General features: G+C 37.7%; 1 protein-coding gene across 9 annotated transcripts in view; it reads left to right on the plus strand.

Moving 5' to 3' along the window:
* Positions 1-1624: 1624 nt before the first annotated feature.
* LOC127789986 (histone-lysine N-methyltransferase, H3 lysine-9 specific SUVH1-like) overlaps positions 1625-15440 on the plus strand; it is a 37383-nt gene continuing 23567 nt past the window's right edge. For 3 of the 9 annotated variants that reach the window (XM_052319172.1, XM_052319170.1, XM_052319171.1), the window contains exons 1-3: positions 1650-2050; positions 2292-4702; positions 5495-5586. In XM_052319172.1, coding sequence (XP_052175132.1) covers positions 2430-4643 — 2214 coding nt within the window. In that variant the 5' untranslated portion in view covers positions 1650-2050; positions 2292-2429 and the 3' untranslated portion in view covers positions 4644-4702; positions 5495-5586. Of the gene's footprint in view, positions 2051-2246; positions 4703-5494; positions 5740-15440 lie in introns of those variants that run through there. The other 6 variants (XM_052319169.1, XM_052319164.1, XM_052319163.1 and 3 more) reach the window with 6 other exon arrangements.

Raw genomic sequence — 15440 nt, forward strand, 5'->3', positions numbered from 1 at the left:
TTATTACAAAAATTAAATACAAAATATTATAATTTTTTTTAACTTTCTTTCACTATTTTTTAATTTTTAACCGTTGATGTAATGTTCCTAAATCTCAATATCCCATAAAACTCATATATTTATAGAATGAAAAGTTACTCATTATTGGTGAATTTTATCTTTTTAATACTATCAGTTTAATATCTTGTTTTGTTTCTTTCTATAAGAGAATTGTGAATGTATAGTTTTTTACTCGTTCTGACCTTCTTAGAGTTTCAAGAAAAATTAATTTTATTTTTCTTTGTTTATTGTTATAAGTTGTTTGGTTTTTTTTTTTATATCTAATATATTATATTTTAGTTGAAAATTTATTATCATTAAGAGATTATTATATTTTGTAGTTAAATAAATTTTAACTTTGTTTTTTTTATTTAATAAAATAATAAAATATTTATATAAAAAAATATATTATTTAATTTTTTATAAAAAAATTAATACTCGAAAAGCTCAACAAATTCTTTTACCTAAAATCTCCAACTCTGTTGGGCGAACTCCGCGTATCATATTTTAACTAATACAATAGTGTTTGCAGAGAGAGACGGGCACGGATAAACAGTGTATTGGATGAAAAAAAAAAAAAGGGACAGTGGTGGGCAAAGAGTCAATAAGTTACAAGTTATTAAAGAATGATCATTAATTATTGGAGTGCTATTCAGTGACTGCACCAATTATCGCATTTGCTAGTTATTTCTAGAGTTGAAAAGGTCATGCATTGGACAAAAATGTAAAAACAAAAAAACATTTCTTGTTTTGATTTTCAAAATTTTCAAAACAACACAAAAATTGAAAATGGTACCAAATTCAACCGGATTATAGAATTATTTTTAGAAAAATTCTATATGCAACTAACTGTTTTGCTCTCAACATCTATATTTTGGGAACAAAATTATATTTATCTTTATTTGTAACCACTTACCATCTCACTTTATTTGCCACCCATAATCATTGGCGACCGTATTATTGCCGGCAACCCAAACTTCCACCGATGACTGCAACAAACATGGTCGCCATCAACTCCCACCTCTCACTTTCTCATATTTTTCTCTCGTTGGCATTATTTGCGATTGCCATCATCACACTCGAACCCCATGGTTTGAAAGCGTCTGAGAGTTCAAGTACAATAATGATAGTTGTGAGGAATGTCGATGAGACAGAGACACACAGAGAGAAAGAGGAAAGTGAGTTTGGTGGGAGTGACATTGACGAGAAAAAAAGAATGAGTGCGATAATGGGTGGGAGTTGATGATGGTCGCCAGAGTTTGGGCCGTCGGCGATAATGGGCGACAATGAATGATACAAGTGAATGACTGTGTACAAGAATATTTTTAAAAAATAATTATGAAATTATAAAAGGTGATTGTGAAAAGCAAAACAGTTACTTACAAATAAAATTTGCCTTTTAAGTCTCATTTCCATTTATTTTTTCTCAATTCAATGGAGGAAATAAAGGTAAATTTGTAAAAAAATGAACAGAAAATATATTTTGTTATCAATTTTTAGTTTACTCAGTTAGTGCCATGTCAAAAACTCAAGATTTTAACTTCTAAAAGAAAAATTAGCTTAAAAGAATGAAGTTATAAAGAAAAAAAAAGGAATGAAAAAGGGCCCAAGAAGCAAGAACAATTCAATCAATGGAGCCGGGGCAAAGACATTTTTCAAATCCAGGAATGGTGCCGGATTCCGACACAAGTGGTGCGTTTTAAAAAGACGCCATCTTTTGCTTACTCCATGGACTATAGCTCTTTCCCCGAAGAATCACACGAGTAGTTCCTTTTTGCTAGCTATTTTTAGCTTTTCCCGAGATGTGGTTTAGGGTTTCGATTTGAAGTACCATCTGGTCTGAGTAAGCATGGCGACATCTCTGATCTTCTTCTACTACTGCAGTTTTTCGTCGGTTCTATCTTCAAGTTCTCTTGTTTGTCTGTAATTTCGTATTGTTTCCCGCATATTGAAGCATCTTTCGTGAATTTGGGGTACCATGCACGTGCTCTTCGGTTGCTTTCTTGTAGGGGTATAGTGTTTCCTTTTGGTTTGGGGATTTTTTTATTTATTTGCTCTTGTATTTGTTGATTTTGCTTCCCTGTTCGCTAAATGTCAAAACTTGCAAACTGGGGGAAGCATTTCCGCTCCATTTCTGCTTGAGTTTTTTTTGACGGTTTTGCTAATTTCGTTCCTTGCTAGTAATACGTTTCATTTTTAATTTATAGTATCCCGTTGTGGTAAGCGGTACTCTTTCTGTTGTTCAAGTCCAGATCTTGGTGACTAGATGTAGCCTTTGCAAGGGGTGAGAGTGTGGAAGAAGAAGACACAGGAGGAGCAAAGAGTGCTGTTTCTTTCTGGAATTTGCGCCTGTGGGATCATAATTTAAGTGGCTTACAGTTTGACTGAAAATGGAGCAAGGCTTTGGCTCTGATTCTGTCCCTGCTCCTGGGTCTGTTGATAAGTCTAGGGTTTTGACTGTAAGGCCCTTACGATGCCTTGTTCCAATTTTCCCATCACCATCCTCATCTTCATCTCCCCAAGGTGGGCCGTTTATGTGTATTCCTCCAAATGGTCCTTTCCCACCTGGGATTAGTCCATTTTACCCCTTCTCTGAGACTCAAAGGACTGATGAACAAAATCCTCAAGCCCCATTTGGTGTAACCAACCAAGCTATGCATTCTGGTTTTAACAATGCCATTGCGTCACCTGTTCCCATCAATTCATTTAGAACACCGGACGCACAGGCAGTAACAAACTCTACCCATTATTCTGGTGCTGCAAATGGAGTTACAGGGTCTGGGAGGAGGAGTACTAGAAGCCGTGCTGCTGGTGTTCAGTCAGACGTTGCAGTCATCAATGAAGATGGTTATAGTGACTCCCAAAATCAGAGTGACCAGTATCTGAGTAGCTTCAGTATGCATGTTATTGATGCAGAAGATAACAGTAAGTCAGGCAAGCGAAGAGGGAATTACCAAAAGAGGACAAGGAGTGGTGCTGACATCATTGCATCACCTGTCGTTGATGTTGATTCAGTGGCCAATAGTTTCCTGGCGTCGTTAAGCCCTGCAGTACTTGATGCCCTCAGACAAACTGATGGTGACAAGGAGTCGGTTAGAATTATACTCATTATATTTAATTTGCTTCGACGAAGGATTACCCAAATTGAAGATGGAAAGGATACAACTCCAGGCATTACAAGGCGCCCAGACTTGAGGGCTGGCACAATCCTGATGAATAAAGGATTTCGGGCAAACATCAAGAAGAGGGTTGGAGCTGTACCAGGGATTGAAATAGGTGATATTTTCTTTTTCAGGATGGAGTTGTGCTTGGTGGGTCTGCATGCTCCATCCATGGCTGGGATTGATTACATGACCCTCAAGGTTAGTCAAGATGATGAGCCTGTGGCTGTCAGTATTGTTTCATCAGGAGGGTATGAGGATAATGTTGAGGATGGAGATGTGTTAATTTACAGTGGACAAGGTGGGAATATTTACCGGAAAGATAAAGATGTAATGTTTCGGGATCAGAAGCTTGAAAGGGGCAATCTTGCCTTAGAGAAGAGCTTGCGGAGGGGTAATGAGGTAAGAGTTATTCGGGGTGTGAAGGATGTTGCACATCCAACTGGGAAAGTATATGTCTATGATGGCCTTTATAAAATCCAGCAGTCGTGGATAGAGAAAGGGAAGTCTGGTATCAATATTTTTAAGTACAAATTGGTTAGACTTCCTGGCCAACCTGAAGCATTTTTGATGTGGAAATCAATTCAGCAATGGAGGGATGGTCTTGCTTCAAGGGTTGGGCTAATCCTGCCGGATCTTACTTCTGGGGCAGAAAATTTACCAGTTTCTCTTGTAAATGACGTTGATGATGAAAAAGGCCCTGCTCACTTCACATACTTTCCAAGTCTCAAATATTTGAAACCATTTAATTCACCACAAACTTCCTTGAGCTGCACTTGCAGAGGTGGATGCCAACCTGGTGACCTCAATTGCCCTTGCATTCAGACAAATGGAGTTCTCCCTTACTCTACACTTGGGGTTCTTCTGAGCTCTAAGTCTCTAATTTATGAGTGTGGTCCTTCCTGTTTATGCCCTCCTAACTGCCGGAATCGAATGTCCCAGGCAGGTCTGAAAGTCCGTCTTGAGGTGTTCAAAACAAAGGATAAGGGTTGGGGTCTGAGGTCCTGGGATCCCATCCGTGCAGAGGCATTTATCTGCGAGTATGCAGGAGAAGCCATTGATAAATCCACGGGAGAGGAGTTTGAGAGTGAAAATGAAGAGTACATCTTTGATGCAACTTCTATCAGCGAACCATTACCACTTATACATGGAAATTTGAATGAGTCTCAAAAAATGCCATTTCCGCTTGTTATAAGTGCACAAAATGGTGGTAATGTAGCTAGATTTATGAACCACAGTTGTATCCCAAATGTACATTGGCAACCAGTTTTGCGACAGACTAATGGTGGAAGTTATCTCCATATTGCTTTTTTTGCAATTGTTCACATTCCACCTATGAAAGAGTTGACATATGATTATGGGTCAGTTCGGTCCAGCAATGCAGAGCAGAGGAGGAAAAAATGCTTATGTGGATCGTTGAAGTGCCAAGGTCATTTTCCTTGATGGCTCTTTTCTGAAGTTGATCCTGGATGTTGCTTGCTATTTAATTCTCCCAGACTAAGGTTAGGCATCTCCTACATGCATATGTTGAGAAGTTTTGGTCTTTTCTTCTGTTGAACAATTGAAGTCTTGATATATATAACTGGGCTGTTCATGGTACAATTGTTTTTAATGACTAAATTTAGTATAATCGTTAACTGTGCATGGTAGTATCTTCCCTGCCTTGTTTTCTCTTGGGTGGCTTTTCAAATTATTTGTGCATACTTTTTTTGGTCTTTATTCTCCCCTCTCAGTGCTCTCACAAACACTTGAGCTCTTGATTGGATTATGCCTACAAGTATAATACTCAGTAGAATTTTAATCTCTGCAGCTAACTTATATTTTAATCAGTGTTGTGGATTCTTTTCTTTACTGTTGATAATACTACCAACAAAAAAGAATAAAGAAACTGCCTTGAATATATTGATACCCATGTTATCTAATCTACAGCAGGGACGTACTCAACCTCTTTATTTCTTGATTCACTGTTATGTCCTAAGTTGCAATTTCTCACTGTTATGTCCTAACTTGCAATTTCCACATTCTGGATTTGAAACAAAAATGCATGTACTGATCTTTAAACTTACTTTAGAACCTTGGGGCCCTAGACCTTTCAACTGCTGAGATTTGTTTTGTGTTGAGCTGGAAAACTGAGATAATTTATAGGAAATCTTTCGTTTTTAGGCATAGTCTTTAAAAGCAAATGTATGCACTGAGAAATTTATTTATCTCTAGAAGGCATTTATTTCACTGTTGGATATTTCTTCATAACAAGATGATTCTTTCTGTTCTGAATTGTTATTTTCTTTCTTCAGTTAATCTGTAGGTATGGGAGAAAGAGCTTCATGGTGAAAGAAACTTTTGCCTTCTCTTATTGTACATATCTGATAGCTGTTTGGTGTAAAAGGTACTCTAGAAATTTAGGTTCCCTGTTTTTCTGTAGTATATGTTCTCAGAAAACCTTTTTATGGCTGCCTTGTTGATGTATTGCTGTTTCAAAAATCGTAACATGGATCTTTTGGGGTGGATTGTGTTTAGATCATGGAGTTTCTTTCACATATATGCTGATCTTCTTAATACCTAGTGTGTTGCTTGAGTAATTTTATTACAATTTGTTATTGTGGTTAACAGTATATATGTTGAGAAATTGTTCCACTACATATGATTGTTTAAGAGCTAAGAAGATGAATATAAATATGAAAATGCACACAACAAAACCTTTAGGCTAGGGATGTTGGGTTGTAAGGGGAAAAGGGATGCCTTGGTAGTTATTTCTATATCTTTTCTTGTTTTTTTTTTTGGTTAAAAGGAAATTAAGCAACAAAGAAAAATGAAAACACTACACTAGGTGGGCGTTTTTCGTTTTGAACATAACTCCAGTCATATCCCCATTGAGAACGTTAACCATCTCCACTAGGGTTCTCTCCAAAACTTCTAGACTTGTGTTAGAATTAACTTCCCTGTTAGCTGGGAAGTCTTGCAATGTGTGATTGATACTGCATTTAAATCTTCTAGCCAAGAAATGAAAATCCTCAATAATTGCTTTGAGAGGATGATTCCTCATAGCACCACCTTGGATAAGATTTATTGCATTTTCAGAGTTGGTCTTAATTTGTACACCAATATATTCTCTATTATCACCTGAAGACCTTTGTATACCCCTCATCCCACAAATTCTAGCTTCTAGGCCACATATTGCTAGTACAATCAACAAATAGGATCCATGTTGTTCTACTCCCTTTGTCATAGCCCAATAAGTGCAATCAATGACGTGCATGGACTTGAGGACTTTGATGCACGGAAATGCTGAAACGTTGTTGTTTTGGCATTTCCAAAACATTTCATACCTCAAAACCTCAAGAAACACACACACACACAAAGTTTCTGGGCCATTTTTGTAAATTTGAAAATGTTTCGGGGCCGTTTTGCAATTTTGAAAAAAAAAATTGAAGACACATTTTTGCTTTGGAAACACATTTCTTGTATTTGGTGATCATATTAGAGATGGAAAAAATTATGTCTCTAGTCGAGATTTGGGTTTAAATCTAAATCTCTTCCCCCCCCCCCCCCCCCCCCCCCCCCCCATTTTGGGAGAACTTTTAGCCTTAACCTTCCTTTGTTGCAGTTGCCATCGTCCTTTAGTCTTCTTGTTGTCGTTTTGTTGTTCTATCATTTTCCTTCCATCTTCTCGTCATTTGGTCATCTGCTTGTCTTCTCATCAGCGACTGGCAACCGTAACCACCACCACATTCAAGCTCTTCGATTGGTGATTGCAACTCCGTCCATCTTCTCGTCTTCGACCGCAAGAACAACAATTTGTGAGTATATATATATATATAGTTGTGAATGTATGTATATATATATAGTTGTGAGTAATTTTGATAGGTGTTTCTTTGTTGTTTTGTTCTTGGGATCTAAATATTTTGTTTTGGGTTTTGGAATGATAGGTTTGATTGATTTTTGTGTGTGTGTTGCGGTTGTTATTGTTAAAAAAATAGAGTTTATGTTTCATAGAGAAAGAGAATGATGACGAAGTGGAAGAACTTTCATAAATTGTATTATATTTGATTATTTTCTTTCTTTGGATTTATTGTTTGTTTTTTAATTATTAAGTCATGATTCATGCAGTGTTCTAAAAATCGGCCTAGGTGGCCCTTGACCGTCGTGATTTTGGCCCAATCGGCCCCTTTAGGTGCTGGCTCGGCTAATCGGCCACGGCGACCGCCAAGCCGCATGGGCCGCCTAGCCCCATGAACTGCCTCCGTCGCACATTAAGTTTAGTATAAGTTGATTTAGGGTGTGTTTGATAGCATGAAAAATACATGAAAAATGTCACATCCAAGGAATTGAATTACATCTTTAGTGTTTGACACACTATATTTTCCATGGAATTGAATTCCATGGTACAATCATTAAAGCATGTTTTTGCCTCTTTTCCATGGAAAATTCCATCTAGGGGGGAGATGGTTTTTGTTTTTCATGTAAGTTGGAAAATGCTTTCATTTCCAACTAAATGTTATCAAACACACCCTTAGGGTTTTTCCCCCCTTACCCATTCTCTCTCTCATCTCGCTATCCCCGTTTGCTCTCTCTGTTGCCGTCGACCGTCTCTCGTCACTTGCTCTTTCTGTCTCAGCCTCTCTCGTCGCACGTTGCCGCAGCCTCTTATGAATAGTGAACTCGCTTCCGCCGTCGTCGCTGCTTGCTTTCTCTAGTTGCAGCTGCCATCGATGTTGCCATCGCCGCTTGCAGGAAGATTTGCTCTCTCTGGTTGCTCTCTCTGAGTCTCAACCTTGGCTCTTTCTCGCCCCTTTGGTTTATATATGCACAATATTATATATATAATATAATAATTCTATTAATATATAGGCATATCATATATATGATGTGTTTATAACTTTATATGTATATATATAAATAGAGATAGATTTATATATATAACCTTTATATATACGATTTGTTTATATATATATGAATATATATGTATATATGTGTATTTAGGATAATATAAATTTTATTTAAATAATTTTTTTATGCATCGCCTAGGCCCCACCTAGGCGCCAGGCTGGCGCCCGACTAGCGCCAGCGCGTTTTAGAACACTGGATTCATGAATAATAGAACTTGTGTTTATGTTTGATTGAATAATTATTTTTTATAATTTTCTATATTAAAAATTATATTTACAAAAAAGGCCTTTATGTTTTTTTTATTTACATGTTTCCCCCACGTATATATCTGTTACCTTTTTGAAAAATTTTGGGGCTGTTCTCTTCATGTTTCGATTTTCAGTTTTGAGTTTTGAATTTATTTTCAGTTTTGTGTTTTGAATGTCTATTTTGAGATTGTTAAAATGCATTCTTTTTGTCTGTAACGTTTTCTGCGTTTTGAAAATTTTTAGTGTGATAAAAACAACAAAAATGACTTTTTGTTATTTTGAGTTTTCTTTACAAAATTTTTCTTTGTTTTCAAAAATGTGTTTTTTAAAATATGAAAATAAACACGTTTTCACTGTTTTGGAAAACTGAAAACTGAAAACGACTTGAAAACAACAAAGATAACATGGCATTTGTTTCTCCATTTTTGTTTCATATCGTATCCATTTTTTATTTCTATTTGCTTTTCCATGCAACCTAGCTTGAGGATCTGGTAGATGTGTGGTCCATGATAGGATCTGCTAGCTTGATTTCAATAGATCTTACGGGGGTGATAAGGTCATATAGGGATATCTTGGTATCCCATGGTCTCGGCGTGGGCGAATACCACAAGAGCCCTAACTAGGGAAACACGTGATCCACCATGCTTTAATATGAAATGAGGATACATCCATCTATAACCTTTGTGTCAATGACAATTCTGTTGGAGAATCTAGGTGACAACAATATCCTAGTATTTATTCCTTTCCTATTGTAATAATTTTTAGAGCTTAGGAAATCTTTCTAATTTTCTCAGTCAACCTTCTAGATTAGGAAAGAAACCCTGTAAATATTACATTCTCCTAAACATTGTTGTTAAAATCCCGATTTTATGCGTACGATTTTACGATTTTACGATTCGAAGACCTTCAAACGATTCAAATCCCATGTAAAATCCAATTTGGGATAAAATCCTATAAAATCTCGATTTTACATGTACGATTTTACGATTTTACGCTTCAAAAATCCCTAAACGATTTTACGATTCAAAGACCTCCATTGATTTAAGTTGTAATTTAGAGGATGCTTCCAACGTCTCAATGTCACATAGCATCTGACATTGGAACTTATGCAATGAATTGTTATATTTTGCCTCTAAATTAGAACTTGATTTAACATTGATTGCATAAGTTCTAATGTCACATAGCATCTACATTAATTGCATAAGTTCCAATTTACTTGATTTAAATTATAATTTTTACTTGATTTAACATTGATTGTATAAGTAAATCAAGACAAACAAGTAATTAATTAATGGACCACCCAACTCCAAATCGGGATATTACTTGATTTAATCAATGTTAAATCAAGAAAAAATTACAATCTAAATCTAATGGAAGACGTTGGAAGCATCCTCTAAAGAATTTTAAGCTATATTTTACCTCTAAATTACCTATATTTTGCCTTTAAATTGCCTATACCAACCTGCTAGTTTTTGAGCTATATTTTGGAAATATCATCTTTTGAATTATAATAAGGAATAATTAGGTTATTAAATGATATTAATTCATTTTCTACAAAATTATGTTATTATAAACATATATTTACAAAAATTAAAGGGTATTTTTAATTATCTCTAAAATCTTACGATTTTACGATTCGATTTTACGATACGATTTTATGGACCCTTTGTCGATCCCACTTAAAATCCCGATTTTAACAACCTTGCTCCTAAAATAGGAAACCTATTCTATTTCTATATAATCTTTAACATCCTAGATTAGGTAATGTTTTTTTGTATATATAACCCTATTTTGTTCATGGTATTAGAGTCTAGTTTTACCTAGCTTGGAATAACCAGACACTATGGCCTCCTCCAACCTTGAGAATGTAGTCCAGACAACTGCAGAATCCTCTATCATCTCCCACTCACCATTTGCAACCATCTCATCCATTCCTCTATCAATTGACAGTCATACCTTGCAGATTACTCAACATAGATTGAATAGGAAAAATTTTCGGTAATGATCTCAATCTGCTATTTTGGTAATCAAAGGCAAAGGCAAGTTTGGCTATCTGTCAGGAGCAATTTCAACTCCACCAAAGGATACAACAGATTATCAAATATGGGAGGCAAAAAATTCTATCATCATGGCTTGGCTTATTAACTTGATGGGGCCAAAGATTGGACGAACCTACCTATTTTACAAGGCTACTAAAGAAGTTTGGGAGGCAGTTTAGGAGATATACTCTAATCTTAAAAGCACGTCATAGTGTTTTGAGATTAGATATGCTATTCATACCACTAAATAAGGTAATCTTAGTGTTACTGAATACTATAATACCTTGATGTAACTATGGTAGGAGATGGATCTTTTCTATGATCCAAGTTGGGAATGTCCTACCGATAGCCAAATTGACTTTTTTCAAGGACTCAATGCTGATTTTGATGAGGTTTGTGGTCGCCTACTTGGCACCAAACCACTCCCATCTCTTCGGGAAGTATTTGCAGAAGTCAGAAGAGATTTGCAGAAGTCAGAAGAGATGAAAGCAAAAAACGTGTGATGCTCCATTCATTTGTGGACCCAAGTTCTAGCTTTGCTCTTGCTATAGTTAAGCGTGAAGAATAGCCTAGGGACAAACAATGGTGTGAGTACTGTAATAAACCATATCACACAAAGGAAACTTGCTTGAAAATACATGGGAAGCTAGCAAATTGGAAGCCAAAGAATAAAAGGGAGAAAGAGCGGCCAGCCTATACTACAACACTTGCCCCCACACTAGAAAAAAGGTACAAACTTGAACTTGACTACTGAGCAGCTAGATTTTCTGTAGAAGCTATTGAGCAGTACCCATCTGGCAAAGGTTATCTGCCCAATAATCCCCTAGTCTCTTTGGCCCAAGAAGGTTATCTGAAATACTCATTATTATCTAGAAAACTGAATGAAAATTATTGGATCGTAGACACAGGAGCATCTGATCATATGACAGGTTCTATAACTACAATAAATCAACTTTAGCCTAGTGATAAAGAATTGCCAGTCTTGATGGAAGATGGTACTATATCTTCAGTTATGGGACAAGGGACTGCTTATGTATCTGGTTTGCAACTTAAATCTATTCTATATGGTGCCTAAATTGAAATACAATTTGCTGTTTGTTAGTAAGCCAGCTAAGGACATGAATTGTATTGTGATATTCTTCCTTTCTCAATACATATTTCAAGATTGGCTTTTGAAGAAGATGATTGGCAGTGCTGAGGAAAATGATGGGCTCTATTATGTTTCAAAAGATGATGCTTTTCCAAGACATTAGTCACCACATAAGCTTTCTCTCAAACGCCTTGGTCATCCAAGTTTCTCATATCTAAGACTTTTGTACCCACATTTGTTTATCAATAAAGAGAAAGTGTCTTTTTAGTGTGAACATTGTATTTTTGCCAAACAAATCCACAACAATCACCCAATCCATGCTCACATCCCTTCCAAATCCTTTTACTTAATTCATAGTGACATTTGGGGACCTGCACACATACTAAATTGTGAGATCCTACTGGATCTGGCAATGGTCAATCCAGATCTTCTTCCGAATTGATGGTGATTTCAGGGAAATCAAGAGAATCACCGAAGGAAAGTGAGAGAGAATAGAATTGCAGAGAGAGAGAGAGAGAGAGAGAGAGAGAGAGAGAGAGTGGGGAGGGAAATTCAGAAATGTTCATTCAATAATCCAGATACTTCTCAAGGTGGGGGTAGGCTACAATTTATAACCTCTCCCCCGCGCACATAGGTTCCTGCCAAATATAAATAAGCACTAACCACATTCTGTTTTATTTGCTATTGCCACACCTACTACTTGCCAGTGTTCTAAAAATTAGCCTAGGCGGCCCCTGATCGCTGCAATTTTGGCCTAATCGGTGCTGAGCGGCGCCTAATCAGCCATGGCGGTCACTTAGCCGCATGGGTTGCCTAGCCCCATGAACCGCCTCAGCCGCTTGCTCTCTCTGTTGCGGCGCCTAAGTTGATTTAGGGTTTTTTTTGTCCCTTACCCATTCTCTCTCTCGTCTCACCATCGCCTCTTGTTATCTTTGTTACCGTCGTCACCGATCGTCTCTCGCCACATTCTTTTTTTGTCTTAGACTTTCTCGTTGCATGTCGCCGCTGCCCCTCTTGTGGACAGTGAACTTGCCGCCGCCGTCGCTTGCTCTCTCTAGTTGCAGCCGCCATCAACGTTGCCATCGCCGCTTGTAGGAAGAGGGTTGCTCTCTTTCTCTCTCTGAGACTCAACCTTTGCTCTGCTCTCTCTCGCTCCTTTGGTTTATATATATAATATATAATATAATAATTCTATTAATATATAGATATATTAATAACTTTTTTTATATATATAAATAGAAACAAATTTATATATATAATCTCTCTATATATGATATATATATATGAATACATATGTATGTATGTGTATTTAGGATAATATAAATTTTATTTAAATAATTTTTTTATACACTGCCTAGGCGCTAGGCCCCATCTTGGCGCTCAACTAGTGCCTAGCGTGTTTTAGAACACTGTTACTTACCACTTGCACAATTACTATTATGCAAGTACATGTAAAAATACCCTTCCCTTAGTAGGTTTGCTGCTTGAGGGAGCTGATTAAGTAAGTTTGGGAGGTACTCCCATGTGTTGTCGGACGACTTTACAAGTACTTGCATAATTGGTGCTCCTTGGGGATAGATCACCCGCCTATCCACAATAACAACTAGTTCAGGGGCCTCATTGGTCTTCAACACTTCCAAAGGTAGGTGGGGATTCACCTGTTGTCCCCCTACGGCCTTGTTCAACAAAGACACATGGAAGATCGGGTGTATTTGGGTACCCTTCGGTAACTGAAGCCTGTAGGCTACACTCCCAATCTTGGCTACAACATGAAAATGACCAAAATACCTGGGGCTAAGTTTGGAGATGGGCTCGTAGCTAGCAACTCGAGGTGAGGCCGTTTCAACTTCAAATACACTTCTTCCCCTACATCAAATTCCCCCTCACTTCTCCCATGGTCAGCTAACTGCTTCATACGATTTTGAGCCATGGCAAAGTCCTTAAGTTGTTGTAGGACTCGCTGCCTCTGTTGTAAGTGCTCATCCACTGCCACACTTGTAGGTCTTGGAAGGGTTGGCAATAGGGGGTGGATTGTAACCAAATAGAGCTTTGAAAGGGGACATCCTGATGGCTCTGTGATGGCTGGAATTATACCACCATTTTGCCACTGAGAGCCATTTGTGCCAGCCTCTAGGATTCACAAAACACAATCATCGAAGATAGGTCTCCAAGCGTTGGTTGACCTTTTCGTTTGCCCATTTGTCTGAGGATGATAGGTAGTGGATAGGTTCAATTTAGCCCCTAATGATTTCCACAAAATCTGCCATAGGAGACTGGTAAATACTTTATCCCTGTCAAATACGATAGTCTTGGGAACACTGTGCATCTTCACCACCTGATCTAGTAAGACTCGGGCCACTTCTTGTGCAGTATAGGGGTGAGTGAGGCCTAAGAAGTTTGGCAAACTTTGTAAACTGGTCCACCACAACAAATATACAGTCTTTCCCATTCGATTTTGGTAGTCTTTCCCATTCGATTTTGGTAGCCCTTCTATAAAATCCATCGACACACTCTCCCATACTTGGTTTGGGATAGCACGTGGTTGTAGTAACCCCGGGTAGGCTATAGTCTCATGTTTGCATCTCTTGCACACATCACAAGCTAAAACGAATTGCATTACTTCCTCCTTGAGCTTAGGCTAGCAAAACAATTGCTTAACCTTGTGGTACGTGTTCTGTATTCTAGAGTGTCCCCCCATAAGTGATTCATATAAGGCCTAGAGTATCTTTTTCTTCTTCAATTGCTCACTGCTCCCAATTACAAGCTTCCCCTTAAATCTTATCATCGCATTCTCATAAGTATACCCCTGTTTACTCCTTGGATTTATAATCAGTTGCTCTAGGAGGGCCTTGACTCGTTCATCCCCTTCATAACTCCTTACCACTTTCTGGCACCAATTGGGTATCACGACAATGATGGAAGCTACCATCCTTTCCTCCGTGCACCTAGATAATGCATCTGTTGCAATGTTATCCTTACCCTTCCTGTGTTGAATGACATAGTCTAGACCCATTAGCTTGGTCATTCCTTTCTTTTGCAAGTGGGTGTGGAGTTTCTGTTATTGCAAAAACCTCTCATAGTCTGTTTTAATAATAAACCTCCTTCCCTTCAGCTAATGTCTCTAGTTTTCTTTCTATTGTAAATATGACTACCAGAAGCTCCTTCTCATATATGCTGAGGCCTACATGCCTCGAGGCTAAGGCCTAGCTTATAAAAGCAATGGGTCTTCCCTCCTGCATGAGAACAACCCCTATCCCTGTCCCACTTGCATCTGACTCAACCACAAAAGTTTTGTCGAAATCAGGTAAACTCAACACTGGGGATTCACTCATTGACTTCTTCAACAATTCAAAAGCATGCTCTGCCTCCTGACCCCATAAAAGCTATCATTCTTCAGCAAATCTGTTAAAGGTTTGCTGATTCCCTCATACCCTCTTAGAAATCTTCTATAATAACCAATCAACCCCAAAAACCCTCTCAAGGCCTTAAAGGATGTAGGCCTTGGCTAATTGGTTATGGCTACCACCTTGTTGGGGTCGGTACTTTCCCCCTGCCCAGATATAACATACCCTAAATACTCCACCCGACTTTGTGCAAAGGCACATTTTGACCTCTTGATATACAACCTATTGAGTTTGAGAATCTCGAATGGAGCCCTTTTAAGTGTTTTAAATGAAGGTCAAAGGTGGGGCTATATATCAAAATGTCATCAAAGAACACAAGTATAAAGTCTCTGAAGTGGGGTTCAATGATCTAATTCATGAGAGATTGAAAGGTGGCTATAACGTTTGTTAGGCCAAATGACATGACTAGAAATTCGTAGTGACCATGGTGGGTACATAAAACAGTCTTAAGTTTGTCAAGGGGATTCATTCGGATTTGATGGTAGCTGAATCTTAGGTTAAACTTAGTGAAGATAGTGGCATGTTTTAGTTCATCTAGCAAATCTTCAATAAGTGGGATTGGGAATTTGTTC

The sequence above is a fragment of the Diospyros lotus genome, chromosome 14, assembly GCF_014633365.1.
Source record: "Diospyros lotus cultivar Yz01 chromosome 14, ASM1463336v1, whole genome shotgun sequence".
NCBI classification, from domain to species: Eukaryota; Viridiplantae; Streptophyta; class Magnoliopsida; order Ericales; family Ebenaceae; genus Diospyros; species Diospyros lotus.